The sequence below is a fragment of the Lagenorhynchus albirostris genome, chromosome 5, assembly GCF_949774975.1.
Source record: "Lagenorhynchus albirostris chromosome 5, mLagAlb1.1, whole genome shotgun sequence".
NCBI lineage: Eukaryota > Metazoa > Chordata > Mammalia > Artiodactyla > Delphinidae > Lagenorhynchus > Lagenorhynchus albirostris.
The window spans coordinates 66520385-66536562 of record NC_083099.1 but is presented as its reverse complement, the minus strand read 5'-3'; the positions used below and the strand labels follow the sequence as shown (position 1 = coordinate 66536562).

The 16178-nt window shown below is 40.6% G+C and overlaps 1 protein-coding gene across 6 annotated transcripts in view; it reads right to left on the bottom strand.

Annotated features, from left to right (window-relative positions):
* The window catches only part of LPP (LIM domain containing preferred translocation partner in lipoma), a 688443-nt gene that overhangs the window by 443838 nt on the left and 228427 nt on the right, over positions 1–16178 (bottom strand). For all 6 annotated transcript variants that reach the window (XR_009540714.1, XR_009540715.1, XR_009540717.1 and 3 more), the window contains exon 4: positions 10206–10406. Coding sequence is in view for 3 of the 6 variants with exons in the window: in XM_060150264.1 (XP_060006247.1) it covers positions 10206–10398 (193 nt within the window). In the remaining 3 variants the exon portion in view is untranslated. The remainder of the gene's footprint in view (positions 1–10205; positions 10407–16178) is intronic.

The following is a 16178-nucleotide window of genomic DNA, read 5'->3' as shown; positions in this document are numbered from 1 at the left end:
TTCAGAGCTCACCATCAGTCCTTATATATTTTCTACTACCAATTATTCCAGGTGTAAAAAAGAAAAAGCTTTTACTAACTGTAAGAAGAGAAGCAGCATCAAATTGGCTTATACGGGCAAGATTAAAAATGGCAGAAAAAATCCATTCTAAATTACTTCTTCAAATATATTGCCATAGGTGGCCATCCGTTTCCCTCACATTCTAGCTATCTGTTGAGAAAACAAATATGTGCTGCCTGACCAACTTACATGACTTCATATCACTGAAAGCTAGTTGTGCACCAAGTAACAATAATCAGACTCATCAATTCCTAGGAACCAAGCCCCAACTTTGTCTCTTCCAATCTAAGTCAGTGGAGACCCAATGGAATGAGCACATTCAGGGCCTGAGCTCTGGAGCCAGTTCAGCCCCAAACTCTTGGGTAACCTTGGGAAGACATTCTCTTCCCTCTCAGACTCAGTTTTCACACCTGACAAGTAAAAGAATTGGCCTAGAAAACCTTCAAACACTTTTCTAGTTCTGCTGCGCAAAGATTTTGTGGTTAAAACATGAAGAATGGCTCTGGCAGGAGAGTGGAATGGAAACAAGCTAGGCTGCCATTTCCATCATGGGAGATCAGTTGCTTATGAGGACGTTTGCTCTGGTTACTATGTTTACCCCAGATTATCAATCACCTATAACTATTCCCTCTCCATAGAATGGGTTAGTAACCTCAGGTAGTAGAAAGCACAGAGAGATCTAGTAAAAAATTTCCAGGCTTAGGACCCTCACTGAATAGAATTCACTTCACCTATTCTGATTTGACTTTACAAGTCAAGGTGAAGCGATGTAGGCAAAGCTTGAAAACAGAGGCTTTGTTTATGTTTTACAGAAGTGTGTAAGGTAATATACATAGGAAAAGTTTGTGAAAAGAGCAACCATTTTGAAATTAATTTCAAAGAAAAATCATGAAATAATAAAATAATGGAGTTAAAATAGATGAGGCTGTCTAGCCCAATCTATAATAAATAGAAACCTTTAAAATCAGCAAGAGCCCTAGATATAAAGAATAGAGCCTAGCTCTACAATTTTACTAACTACATGATTATGGAAAAAGTTATTTCACTTCTGGTAGTTTACCACTCAGTAAAATGGCAATAGCATCTGTTCTACCTAACTCAGAGAGCTACAGTAAAAACTCTCTTTTGAGAATTAAATAACAATAAATATGGAAGTGCTGTATGAACTACAAAGGAGTGTACAAGTAAAAGGAATTCTACTGAAAGGGTCACCTGGAATTTGTACCCTATGGATTCATTTTTTTAAAAATCTTATATAAAAAATATTTTTTAAAAGAAACTTGAGACACTGGAGAAAGTCAAACTCAAGCCATAAGATAACTCCAACTTTACAAACTTGCAAACTTTACAAATCATTCTGTATGATAATCTATTGTAATGAGGGATACAAAATATTATCAAATGTCATTCAGCCAAACTATTGAGAGAGAGAGAGAGAGACAGAAAGAGAAAATTTCCAACTGCCAGAGTTATAACAGTAGGAAAATTTCAAAACCATCTCCATAAAATAATGTATTAGTACAGGAAAAAAGCTCACATACTTTGGTATCTACCAAGGACAAAAAAAAGAAAGATCTATATCCTATTCTGCCATCAAAGTCTAAGGCTCTGAGGAATTTTTGAAAATTTGAAGCAAAGGAAGGAAGGAAAGGACCCTGATTACAGGAAAAAGAACACTACTGCTGGGTGGGGCTAATGGCGGACTCCAGGAGGGCTCACACCAAGGAGTACTCCTCAGAACTTCTGCTGCCAGTGTCCTTGTCCCCGTGGTGAGCCACAGGTGCCCCCCACCTCTGCAGGAGACCCTCCAACACTAGCAGACTTTGTGTCGAGAAGCAAGAGCAACTACAATCCTGCAGCCTGTGGAACAAAAACCACATTCACAGAAAGATAGACAAGATGAAAAGGCAGAGGGCTATGTAAAAGATGACGGAACAAGATAAAACCCCAGACAAAAAACTAAACGAAGTGGAGATAGGGAACATTCAGAATAATGATAGTGAAGATGATCCAGGACCTTGGAAAAAGAATGGAGGCAAAGATCGGGAAGATGCAAGAAATGTTTAACAAAGACCTAGAAGAATTAAGAACAAACAAACAGAGATGAACAATACAATAACTGAAATAAAAAATACACTAGAAGGGATCAATAGCAGAGTAACTGAGCAGAAGAAAGAGATAAGTGATCTGGAAGACAGAATCGTGAAATTCACTGCTACGGAACAGAATAAAGAAAAAAGAATGAAAAGAAATGAAGACAGCCTAAGAGGCCTCTGGAACAACACTAAAGGCAACAACATTCGCATTATAGGGGTCCCAGAAAGAGAAGAGAGAAAGGACTCGAGAAAATATTTAAAGAGATGATATTCGAAAACTTCCCTAACATGAGAAAAGATATAGCCACCCAAGTCCAGGAAGAGCAGAGAGTCCCATACAGGATAAACGAAGGAGAAACATGCCAAGACTCATAGAAATCAAATTGGCAAAAATTAAAGGCAAAGAAAAATTATTGAAAGCAGCAGGGAAAAACGACAAATAACATACAAGGGAACTCCCATAAGGTTAACAGCTTATTTCTCAGCAGAAACTCTACAAGCCAGAAGGGAGTGCCATGATATACTTAAAGTGATGAAAGGGAAGAACCTACAACCAAGATTACTCTACCCTGCAAGGATCTCATTCAGATTTGATGGAGAAATTAAAAGCTTTACAGACAAGCAAAAGCTAAGAGAATTCAGCACCACCAAATCAGCTCTACAACAAATGCTAAAGGAATTTCTCTAACTGGGAAACACAAGAGAAGAAAAGGACCTACAAAAACAAACCCAAAACAATTAAGAAAATGGCAATATGAACATACATATCGATAATTACCTTAAACGTGAATGGATTAAATGCTCCAACCAAAAGACAAAGACTTGCTGAATGAATACAAAAACAAGACCCATCCATATGCTGTCTACAAGAGACCCACTTCAGACCTAGGGACACATACAGACTGAAAGTGAGGGGATGGAAAAAGATATTCCATGCAAATGGAAATCAAAAGAAAGCTGGAGTAGCTATGCTTATATCAGATAAAACTGACTTTAAAATAAAGAATGTTACAAGAGACAAGGAAGGACACTACATGATGATCAAGGGATCAATCCAAGAAGAAGATATAACAATTATAAATATACATGCATCCAACATAGGAGCACCTCAATATATAAGGCAACTGCTAACAGTTATAGAAGAGAAAATCGACAGTAACACAGTAATAGTGGGGGACTTTAACACCTCACACACACCAATGGACACATCATCCAAACAGAAAATTAATAAGGAAACACAAGCTTTAAATGACAAAACATACCAGACAGATTTAATTGATATTTGTAGGACATTCCATCCAAAAACAGCAGATTACACTTTCCTCTCAAGTGTGCACAGAACATTCTCCAGGATAGATCACAGCTTGGGTCACAAATCAAGCCTCAGTAAATTTAAGAAAATTGAAATCATATCAAGCATCATTTCTGACCACAAGGCTATGAGATTAGAAATCAATTACAGGAAAAATAATGTAAAAAACACAAACATAGGGAGGCTAAACAGTACATTACTAAATAAACAAGAGACCACTGAAGACATCAAAGAAGAAATCAAAAAATACCTAGAGACAAATGACAATAACAACACAATGATCCAAAACCTATGGGACGCAGCAAAAGCAGTTCTAAGAGGGAAGTTCATAGCAATACAAGCCTACCTCAAGAAACAACAAACATCTCAAATAAACAATCTAACCTGACACCTAAAGGAACTGGAGAAAGAAGAACAAAGAAAACCCAAAGTTAGTAGAAGGAAAGATCAGAGCAGAAATAAAGATCAAAGCAGAAATTAATGAAATAGAAACAAAGAAAACAATAGCAAAGATCAATAAAACTAAAAGCTGGTTCTTTGAGAAGATAAATAAAATTGATAAACCATTAGCCAGACTCATCAAGAAAAAGAGGGAGAGGACTCAAATCAATAAAATTACAAATGATAAAGGAGAAGTTACAACAGACATCACAGACATACAAAGAATCCTAAGAGACTACTACAAGTGACTTTATACCAATAAAATGGACAACCTGGAAGAAATGGACAAATTCTTAGAAAGTTATGACCTTCTAAGACTGAACCAGGAAGAAATAGAAAATATGAACAGACCAATCACAAGTAATGAAATTGAAACTGTGATTAAAAATCTTCCAACAAACAAAAGTCCAGGAACAGATGGCTTCACAGGTGAATTCTATCAAATATATAGCAAAGAGCTAACACCCATCCTTCTCAAACTCTTCCAAAAAATTGCAGAGGAAGGAACACTCCCGAACTCTTTCTATGAAGCCACCATCACCAGACAAAGATACTACAAAAAAAGAAAATCACAGACCAATATCACTGATGAACATAGATGTAAAAATCCTCAACAAATTACTAGCAAACAGAATCCAACAACACATTAAAAGGATCATACACCATGCTCAAGTGAGGTTTATCGCAGGATGCAAGGATTCTTCAATATACAAAAATCAATCAATGTGATACACCATATTAATAAATTGAAGAATAAAAACCATATGATCATCCCAATAGATGCAGAAAAAGCTTTTGACAAAATTCAACACCGATTTATGATAAAAACTGTTCAGAAAGTGGGCATAGAGGAAACCTACCTCAACATAATAAAGACCATATGTGACAAACTCACAGCAAATATCATTCTCAATTGTGAAAAACTGAAAGCATTTCCTCTAAGATCAGGAACAAGGATGTCCACTCTCACCACTACTATTCAACATAGTTTTGGAAGTTGTAGCCACAGCAGTCAGAGAAGAAAAAGAAATAAAAGGAATACAAATTGGAAACGAAGAAGTAAAACTGCCACTGTTTGCAGATGACATGATATTATACATAGAGAATCCTAAAGATGCCACCAAAAAACTACTAGAGCTAACCAATGAATTTGGTAAAGTTGCAGGATACAAAATTAATGTACAGAAATCTCTTGCATTTCTATATACTAATGATGAAAAATCTGAAAGCGAAATTAAGGAAACACTCCCATTTACCACTGCAACAAAAAGAATAAAATACCTAGGAATGAACCTACCTAGGGAGACAAAAGACTTGTATGCAGAAAACTATAAGACACTGATGAAAGAAATTAAAGATGATACAAACAGATGGATATACCATGTTCTTGAATTGGAACACTCAATATTGTGAAAATGACTATACTACCCAAAGCAATCTACAGATTCAATACAATCCCTATTAAATTAACAACGGCATTTTTTACAGAACTAAAACAAAAAATCTTAAAATTTGTATGGAGACACAAAAGACCCCGAATAGCCAAAGCAGTCTTGAGGGTAAAAAACGGAGCTGGAGGAATCAGACTCCCTGACTTCAGACTATACTACAAAGCTATAGTAATCAAGACAATATGGTACTGGCACAAAAAAACAGAAATACAGATCAATGGAACAGGATAGAAAGCCCAGAGATAAACCCACACACCTATGGTCAACTAATCTATGACAAAGGAGGCAAGGATATACAAATGGAGAAAAGACAGTCTCTTCAATAAGCGGTGCTGGGAAAACTGGACAGCTACATGGAAAAGAATGAAATTAGAACACTCCCTAACACCATACACAAAAATAAAGTCAAAATGGATTCGAGACCTAAATGTAAGACAAGACACTATAAAACTCTTAGAGGAAAACATAGGAAGAACACTCTTTGACATAAATCACAGCAAGATCTTTTTTGATCCACCTCCTAGAGTAATGAAAATAAAAACAGAAATAAACAAATGGGACGTAATGAAACTTAAAAGCTTTTGCAAAGCAAAGGAAAGTACAAGCAAGATGAAAAGACAACCCTCAGAATGGGAGGAAGTATTTGCAAACGAATCAACGGACAAAGGATTAATCTCCAAAATATATAAACAGCTCAATATTACAAAAACAAACAACCCAATCCAAAAATGGGCAGAGGACCTAAACAGACATTTCTCCAAAGAAGAAAAACAGATGGCCAAGAGGCACATGAAAAGCTGCTCAACATCACTAATTATTAGTGAAATGCAAATCGAAACTACAATGAGGTATCACCTCATACCAGTTAGAATGGGCATCATCAGAAAATCTACAAACAACAAATGCTGGAGAGGGTGTGGAGAAAAGGGAACCCTCTTGTACTGTTGGTGGGAATGTAAATTAATACAGCCACTATGGAGAACAGTACGGAGGTTCCTTTAAAAACTAAAAATAGAATTACCACATGACCCAGCAATCCCACTACTGGGCATATACCCAGAGAAACCATAATTCATAAAGATATCCTAATGTTCATTGCAGCACTATTTACAATAGCCATGACATGGAAGCAACCTAAATGCCCATCGACAGATGAATGGATAAAGAAGATGTGGCACATATATACAATGGAATATTACTCAGCCATAAAAAGGAACGAAATTGAGTCATTTGTAGAGACATGGATGGATCTAGAGACTGTCATAGAGAGTGAAGTAAGTCAGAAAGAGAAAAACAAATATAGTATATTAACGCATATATGTGGAACCTCGAAAACTGGTACAGATGAACCGTTTGCAGGGCAGAAACTGACACACCGATGTAGAGAACCAACATATGGACACCAAGGGGGGAAAGTGGCAGGGTAGGGGTGGTGGTGTGAGGAATTGGGAGATTGGGATTGACATATATCCACTAATACGTATTTAAAAAAAAAAAAAAAAACAACTACTGCTAGTACTTTAAAGACCAAAAGAAAAATTGCATCATCTTATTGCTCTCATCAGTCTAGAACAGAATGTGATGAGACAAAACCATATATACATACCAACTTCATTCCATAAAAAAATACGTAGACACTTAACATGGTAAAATTTGCAAGAAGACAAAACAATAAAATATATATATGGGCTCATAAGCATATAGTACAGGACACAAAGAGGTATTTGGAAATGCAGGGGCATTCCAAGAGACACACAAGTTGTTGAAAAAAAAAAATCAATGAAAAATGAGAACAATGGTAGTAAAATAAAAAGACCCTAAGGGCTAAAGAGCTACTAACTTGGAAAAAAAAGTACACCTACTCTTAAATGTGCCAAAGCCCTTTAGAGAAAGTTATTAGCAGAGTACCTGGTAAAAAAATTATAACATACGGTATCCCATAAATATAAGTTGATGTGGAAAACATGTGGATACTTTTTCTACTTTCACAGTCAGAAATTAAAACTGAGAAAGCAAACCCCAGAGATTACAGACATAATACGAAGGTGAGAAATGTAATCGGTAACTTCAAGGTAGCAGTGGTTAAACAAATCCTGGGCTAAAAAGCTCAGGGAATGGGACGACGAGGTAAAAGAAATTCAAACAGAACCATAAAGCCTAAAAAGTGGTTAAGAAGCTCGAATCTGTGCCTGGAAAAGCACGCTCATATTGCTGTACTTTACTATTATCACCGCAAACACCATTGAGTAGCTACTAGGTGTCAGGTGTCCTGCTGGAGGCTGTTGGGAGTAAAGGCAGGAGCCAGGCAGCCCCAGCCTCTAAAAGGTCCGAGTCTACGAAAGGAGACAGGACCATACACAAGTAAGTCTATTAGAAGGACAGTTGTGAAAAGGACTGTATGAGACACATAGAGGTTATGGCTGAGGGACAGAATAGAATACAATACAAAGTCCTGATAACTCTGGACTCAAACAAAGGGGACCCGAGGACTGGTACCAACTTGACCACAAGCAGGCCGTGCCTCTCTGAAAAAAACACTCACACTCTCTGCACTGCAGTTCTCATCTTTATACCAGCGAAAGGTGGACTGTGTGATTTCTGTTAGTTCTACACTCTGTCTTTGTGGCTGAGGTTCTTGGAAGTCAGGGCCTGAATTAAGCTATGAATGTTAAGGCTTTATGGGCTAGAAATTGAGGGCGCGTATGGACATAGGCAAAGAATGGCAATGGCGTAAGCTGAGACACCAGACCTCATCAACTCACGCGGTAAATGAAAACTGTGTTACCTACTACCTGGGGATTTCACTAATGGTACAGAACATTCTAAATGGACAAAAAAAGAAAATGGATATAAACTTTAGAAAGTGTATAAAAAATTAAACAAAAATAACATGAATTATAAAAACACTGAGAGCAACAGAGGATGCACTAACATTTAAATTAAATATAAAGGAAAGCAAATCTTACACTTCTAACAAATATCATGTCATAATATATAGCAGATGAAGAGATGGAGCTATATTTTAAAAAGTCTGAATATCCATGAACCTTTATCCACGTTTGTCTTTAAAATGTATATATGCAAGGGAAATTTCTTCCTTTACGTATTCAAAAAAGGTTATATTAAAAAGAAAAGAGAGATTGGCAGAATTGCAAGAAAGACTCAAGACTTCAGAAATTCAGCGAGACTGAGTTGCTTCGAGAGAGGATGCCACATTCCAAACTGTTTATTGCAAGAGAAGAATTACTGAGCAGTGCACTCACCCATGCAGCCATCCGCCACCCATCCAAATATATATACACATAGGAACATACAGACATACATTTGACCATACACAATCATTCCCACTAAAAACACAGTAGCATAATAAGAGCCAAGAGGAACATAAGGATGAGTGAGAAACCACGTCTTGTTGCTTAAATGGGGAAACAAAGCTTACATTCTTATAAGGAAGTAGGGAAGTATCACCATCATATGGGGCCTGAGTGCCACATATGCCAAGAAGAGAAGGACCAGCAGCATAGCAGGCTGGGTGAAGACCACAGCCTCACTTCAGAAACTTTGTAGCCACAAAACCACAGAGAATGTCACCTCTTTTCTCTAAGCTTCCATTTCTTTATGTGAAAAAATACTTAGTTCATGGGGTTATAGGGAAGGCAATAAAATGACAATGAAAAGCATAGTGCCTCACGCGGACTATCTGGTCAGTAGTGGCAGATAGAAGAGCAGGAGGGGGCTTCCCTGGTGGCGCAGTGGTTGGGAGTCCGCCTGCCGATGCAGGGGACACGGGTTCGTGCCCCGGTCCAGGAAGACCCCACATGCCACGGAGCGGCTGGGCCCGTGAGCCATGGCCGCTGAGCCTGCGCGTCCGGAGCCTGTGCTCCACAATGAGCAGGAGAAACAACAAAAGAAGTAGGAAGGTGACAGTCAGAATAAGATGTATGTGGAAACCCAGGGAAGGGAGTGATTGCTTCAGATCTAGGTCAAGTCCAGACACTGGAGAAGGTGATACAAATAGGATTGTGACGGGTGACAGAAGGGTGTGAGGTGGCATGTTAAGAAAGAACAAACAGTTGAGCAAAGAGCTGCAGAGGATCAGAGATGATGCCACTGTCCCTAGAGAACCAGCTAGACAGTGGGAGAACCTCACAGAGTCCAGTGACGAGGATGGGGCATCTCCATGCAGGAAGAGTCGGCCAAGGGGACAACTCACCGGCATTCACAGCACTCGTGGTGAATCTGACCCCTCGTGGAGGGGTCTGAAGTGCAACCATTACCTGCTTCTCTCCTCCCTCTCACATACGCCAACACAATATAGGACCTGCCCCATCCTGCCCCTTGGGTGTACATCGACTGTCATACCCGCTAGACTTCCTCACACCTCTGCCTCCTTCTCTGTAAGAAACCGTGTCTTTATTCCCTTCACATTAGAGGGGAGTCCACTGTTTGGCATCATTTTTGGACACATGTCCAATGGCAAGGGGGAGGGACGACTGGGTGGTAGACACATTTCTACAAGACAGTGGGATGGGGATGGAGGACACAGCAGTAGAAGAGCACTGAGCTATGAATGAAGAGATGAGGGTTCTAGTTTTAGCTCTGGCCCGAACTCACTGTATAACCATAGTCATATAACCCCTAAGAGATCTCAATCTTTATTCCCCAAAGAAGAGCTGCCTAGATGGTTACTTGATGCCTTTTAACCTTTGACAGTCTATACACTATGATAACCACACCACAAATTCTTGAGCTACCTTGTTGCAACACAACATTGTACTACAAATCACTTTTTATTATATTGAACTCTCCCATTTGGGGCACCCACCTCTGCAATCCTTCACTCACCTTCACCGCCAGGTTGCTTGTATGGGTTGTACTTCGGCTTTGGAGCAACGACGGGGGCAAACTTCTTCGGTGGTTGTTGTGTGGACACTGAAATGCTGGGGGTCCCAAAGGAATGGGTGGTCTCCATCCGGGCAGACACATGGCCAAGGGGCTCAGGAGAGCTTTTGGGTGGCAGCCAAGATGGGTGAGACATTGTTGAATCTGGAATTAAAAAGAAACAAACAACAGTTGTTTTTAAAGAAACACAAAAATAAAGGCAATATACTTCACTTCGTTATTACTTCTTCTTAATCCATACTTAATAAAATCTTGAAAAAGGACTCTGAGAAGGAGAGAAGGAAGGAAGGAAGGGAGGGAGGGAGGGAGGGAGGGAGGGGAGGGGGGAGGGAGGGAGGGGAGGGAGGGGAGAGGGAGGGGAGGGAGGGGAGAGGGAGGGGAGGGAGGGGAGAGGGAGGGGGAAGAAGGGAGGGTGGGGGAGGGAGGGGAGGGGAGGGAGGGGGAGGGAGGGGAGGGAAGGGAGGAAGGAAGGGAGGAAGGGAGGAAGGAAGGGAGGGAGGGAGGGAGGGAGGAAGAGAGGGAGGAAGGGAGGGAGGAAGGGAGGGAGGAAGGAAGGGAGGGAGGGAGGAAGGGAGGGAGGAAGGAAGGGAGGGAGGGAGGAAGGGAGGGAGGGAGGGAGGAAGGAAGGGAGGGAGGGAGGAAGGGAGGGAGGAAGGAAGGGAGGGGAGGGGAGGAAAAAAAGTAGGAGAGTTATGAAAAACTTGCCTTAACTGGAGAAGAAGAAAAATTGAACACTCCCCTCAACCAATCTAGAATTCCTCTCTTCCAACAGTTACCTATTTTAGTGCCTAGGACTCTTCAGGAAATAGACATGAGTAAGAAATGGTCCCTAACCTTAAGAAGTTTCTATGGTAGGAGAATCTTATACTAGCAAGGTTGGAAAAAAGCTTCAATTTTATTAATAATCTATTAAAATGATTACCACATCAATTAAATGGTGATAAGTTACCTAAATGAGGTGATATTATCTAAATGAGGTAAAAAAAAAAGTGTTGCTGGAATGTAGAAAAAGATAAGATCACTTCTTGCAGGGAGCAGAACTAAGACCTCATTAATGAGGCAACCTTCAGACTGGGCCTTGAGTGCTGAGTAGAGGTCAGGCCCCAACAAAGGAGGCAACCTTGCATGAGCAGAAAAGCACACACTTCAATTTAGCGTGGCTGTGGGGGAATAAGGAAAAGTAGCCAGCAAAAGAACTAAAAATGTGGGATGCAACCAAAGCACTGACAGCTTTGCATGCAAGCTTGAGGAGTTTGAATTTATTCTGCAGGCATTAAGGAACCCCCAAAGGTTTATTCTTGAAACAAGGGTATGACTAATGCATGGCAGGACATTTAAAATGATCCCTCTGGCAGGAGCAGTACTGCTCCCCACCAAGGAGCACTTGGAAATTGCAAGGAGGGACATTGTCTGCCACAATGCCTAGGACACTTACTGGTACTTAGTAGCCAGGGGCTAAAATATTCAACCCCTATAATGCACAGGGCTGCCCCGTATAACACCCATCAGGAACTCTGCTGAGCGGATACCATACAGGACCTCTAGGAAGAACTCAGCTAGGAAGGGGATACACCAGCCAGTCCAGGGGCTATCCTACTGGGATTAAAAGATACTCTGTGAGGAAAGAAGAACGATGTCCTGGTGTCAGGGTAAGCCAACCAACCCTACAGGCAGCCTGCAGGCTGGGGCCAAGCCTCACAGACTGCCACTGAGGAGGGCTCTCCAAGTCTGATTGCAAGAGCTCTCCAGCGCGGGGAGGCCCGGAAGGCTCCCTCACCCTCTCCCAGCCCCAAATCCATCCCATAATTTATTAATTGGACTGAATTAATTGAGAGGCCTCCATAATTACCTCCAGATGTCTGTAACAACAAAGAAAACTGGAAATGCAGGAAAAAATAAAGGCCTCAGCACGTGGCATGGCCAGGGAGAGATGGGGCCCAGCGTGGCCTGGGTAGCATTACACCACGCCAGGAGGGGTGACATGACCCTGAGCAGCCCCGCTGCCCTTATCTGCTGTCCCAGGTTCCCCTGCTCCCTGTCCTTAACTCACAGAGTTTCATGACAACCAATGAGATGACAACATTAAAGTGGTTTTTTTGTTTGTTTTGTTTTTTTTTTGCGGTACGCGGGCCTCTCACTGCTGTGGCCTCTCCCGTTGCGGAGCACAGGCTCTGGACGCACAGGCTCAGCGGCCATGGCTCACGGGCCCAGCCGCTCCACGGCACGTGGGATCTTCCTGGACCGGGGCACGAACCCGCATCCCCTGCATCGGCAGGCAGACTCTCAACCACTGCGCCACCAGGGAAGCCCTATTAAAGTGTTTTATATACTGTCAAGTGCTAAGCAAAATGAGGGGAGGAAAATTGTTGGAGGTGTAGGTCTCTCAATCAAAGAGGATGACGTGAAGCAATGAGGAAGCCTCTAAATTAGGAATCAGGAGGGTTCTGTTACTTAAGCCAGTGGGGACACTGGCTTTTCACTCTGGTTGCAGGGCCTTATTTTCCTCCCCTGCACCTTGTACACATGCTAATGTACACAGACACTTGGTAAATTGTAGGTTCCTTGGAAGAGCGGGGATCATATTTTATACATCCCTAAACCACCATTAAGGCCCAGCACAAAACCAATACAGAAAAACAACTGTGAATCTGGTTTACTCCTGGTTCTTAAAACTGGCTGCACATTTAGAAGTCTTGGAGATCTTTTTTTTTAGATACCAAAACCAAGCTCATCTTTCAGGCTTGAGAAACTTTAATTTGGGTTTTGTTTGTTTAACTGAGCCTCAGTTTTCTACTAAAAGGGAATAAAGTGTCCGTTCTACTCTCAACAAGACCAAAGTGAGTGTAAGTGGGGAACAAGTAGGATAAAATAAAGATTTGAACATTTTAACGTGCCCTGCACATTTGTAGTATAAATTTTATTTGTGGATTTTTTTTAAAATGGGTTAATATTATCCTTGCAAATTTTCTATAAATCTCAAGTTATTCCAAAATAGGAACTTTCAAAATGGGTTAATATAGGATACAGTGATTTCTAAAGCAAAGAGGCACATTTCCAGAGCAACCACACGTTGCCAATTGACTGTAGAATCCTGGCCTTTTCAGAAATTCTGCAGATATAAAGGAACAGGAAACTTCTGGGAGAATATGAAAGATGAAAATGCAAGCATCCATGTGCAAACCATGGACCCCACCATATTTTCAGTTATCCCCAGCACCACAGAGCACCCTTCCACTGTACTCTCCATGGAGGCAACCCCAGTGACACCTCCAGTGAGTGCCAGGGTCTGGCCAAATACCTGTCTGCATAAGACCTTAACAGCATTTTCTCAAACCTTTCTTCTATATGTTACCAATGGCCCGGTGACACCACTCCCAGGATTTATAATGAAATTTAATGACCCTGAAAACTTGCTCATGCTGTGTCCACCATCTATAATGCCATTACTTTCTACCAAGTACACCCCCCCCCCACTTTTTGTTATCTTGACCAAGCTGAAATATCTCTGATGCTGTGAACATTTCCCTAGCTCCCTCCAGAAAGAGTAACTTAATTCCCAGGCTCTTGTTTCATACTAATAACAGTCCACATGTAAGCTATTTAATCACCTGCCTATCTACCCCAATAAGCTGGAAGTTCCTAAGTGGTCTCACTATACCAGCGCAATGCCTGGCCAGGAAGCCCTTAGAAAAATATCTTATGCATGAATGGGTGAATGAATAAATGCTGATCTCCTTGGTTACTCCTCCCTTTCTAGAATCTGCATCTCCCTTCTTAGCGTCCACTGATGGAATCACCTCTTTTTTCCCTCCCTTAATTTAGAGATGTAATGAATAGTGCTGATAGATTTCTAGATATTGAACCATCTTTGCAGTCCTAGAAAAAAATCCTACTCAGTCACAGTTGTCGTGTTTTGGTACATTGATGACTCAAATATTCTACTTTACATAGAATTTCTGTACATATAATACTAAGTAAGATCATTCTGTAGCGTTTTCCTCTACTTGTTTTACTTATCATCATTAGGTTTTGATATGGGGGTTCTGCATCCTCTTCTACTGTTTGGATTAGTTTACTGATAAGATTGGAACTATCTGATCTTTAAAGGTTTATCAGAATTCAGTGTAAAGCCATCTAGATATGAAACTTTCTTTAATAATAGAGCTTAATCATAGTTCCAAGAACTTCTACAATAATGGTAGCAGTTGTATACTTCTTTTGAGGTCATTTTTCAGCATTTATATTCTGCTGGAAATACATCCATTTCCTCTAGGTTTTATCTCTGCTCCCCTTCCCCCAAGCTACCTCTCGATTAAAAATGATGTCTCATGTACTATGTATCATTTAGATCTGAGCAGCACTTCCTACTAGTCCTTGAAGACATAATTCACATTCTCCGTCCTCCAGTTCAAGCTATGTCCCCTTTCACTACATTTCCACAGCACCTGGGATACTGCCATCACCACTCCCATCACACGTCACTCTGCCTCTCTGCTTGCCTGTATCACAAACTAAACTCTTCAATCCTTGAGAGCAGAAGTAATTATCATGCTCCAACCTCATGGCCTAATACATAATAGGCACTCAATAAAAATGTCTGTTAATTTAATAAATGAATAAATTTATTTGCCAAGCCCTAGAGCTCCAGATAAAGCAACGTCTCATCCTGTACTCAGATGGTTCAGATGATCATCCTGTTTCCAAGGAGTTTAAAGCCTACCTGAGGAAGATATATTTTTATATGTGAAAAGAGAAAAAGGGCAACACAAAGTATACAAAAACAAAAACAAACCAACTGGGGTATGTAACAGGACCTAGCACAGGGGTACTTTGAAAGCTAGGGGGCTCTGAAAGACAAAGGGATAAGCAAAAGGACAATGCCTGAAAATTCTGTGAACTGAAGGAAGAAGCAAGGCATTTCTTTGAGAAGGCAGCAGATCAGCTGAACTGAAATGAGGGACTTAGAATATTTGGGGGAAAGATTTGGAAGGTTAAAATGAGCCTTGCTCATTTAAAGGTCTTATACAGAGAAATAAAAAGCTAGAACTTTTATCTTTGAAAAGGAATCTAACAGGAGTGAAAATTCTATGTAAGAAAAACTAATCTATGCAAAATGGACCCAAGGAAGGAGATAAATACAATAGTATAGACATAGAGTCCCTATGACCCCAGTTCTAGTCTCAGCTTTGCCAGTGTGACCTTTAACGAGAGAGGATGCTCATTTGTAGAATGAATGTCTGTAAAGTCCCAATCAGTTCTAATATTCTAGAGTGCTTTCCTTCTCTGAAATCTTAATTACAGCCCTTCATTTTGATAAATGGGTTTGAGAAAACCTCACAAGTTTAGTGAACAGACGAACTAGAACATTTCCCTGGGGTTTCTCAGCTTCTCAGAAAGAGACCCATGGTAAACAGAGAGAGAAGCACTGGTGAGAGCTGGTTTTGCTGGACCAAAACTTACCCTGCTCTTACTTCCTCTGGTTCTCGATTGGTTTCACTCTAAGCATATAATCATCATGAAAGCAAGAAGTGAAAGGAAGATCTACACAGAGGCTCTGAAAATACACAAACACCATCAGAAGAGAGGAAAGCAAGAGAAGTGGCCCTCCTCTAAGCAAGATGCCTACTGCTGATGGGAGTTAAAAAGCTGGGGCTTCCTAAGCACTGGTCTTTCAGGAACTGTCATCAAATGCAAAGCAATTAAGAAGAACCTAAGAGGTTTCACTTATTGCCGCTCTGTTGCTCTTCTGTCTTCTCCTCCTAACTGTTCAGTGGGTACAAGAAAGCTACAGACCTCCTAACTGTTCAGTGGGTACAAGAAAGCTACAGACCGACAATAAATAGCAAGTGTTTATTGAGGACTTACTTTATGCCAAGCAATTTTCTACTGGCCACATAATCATTCTGACTATTACAT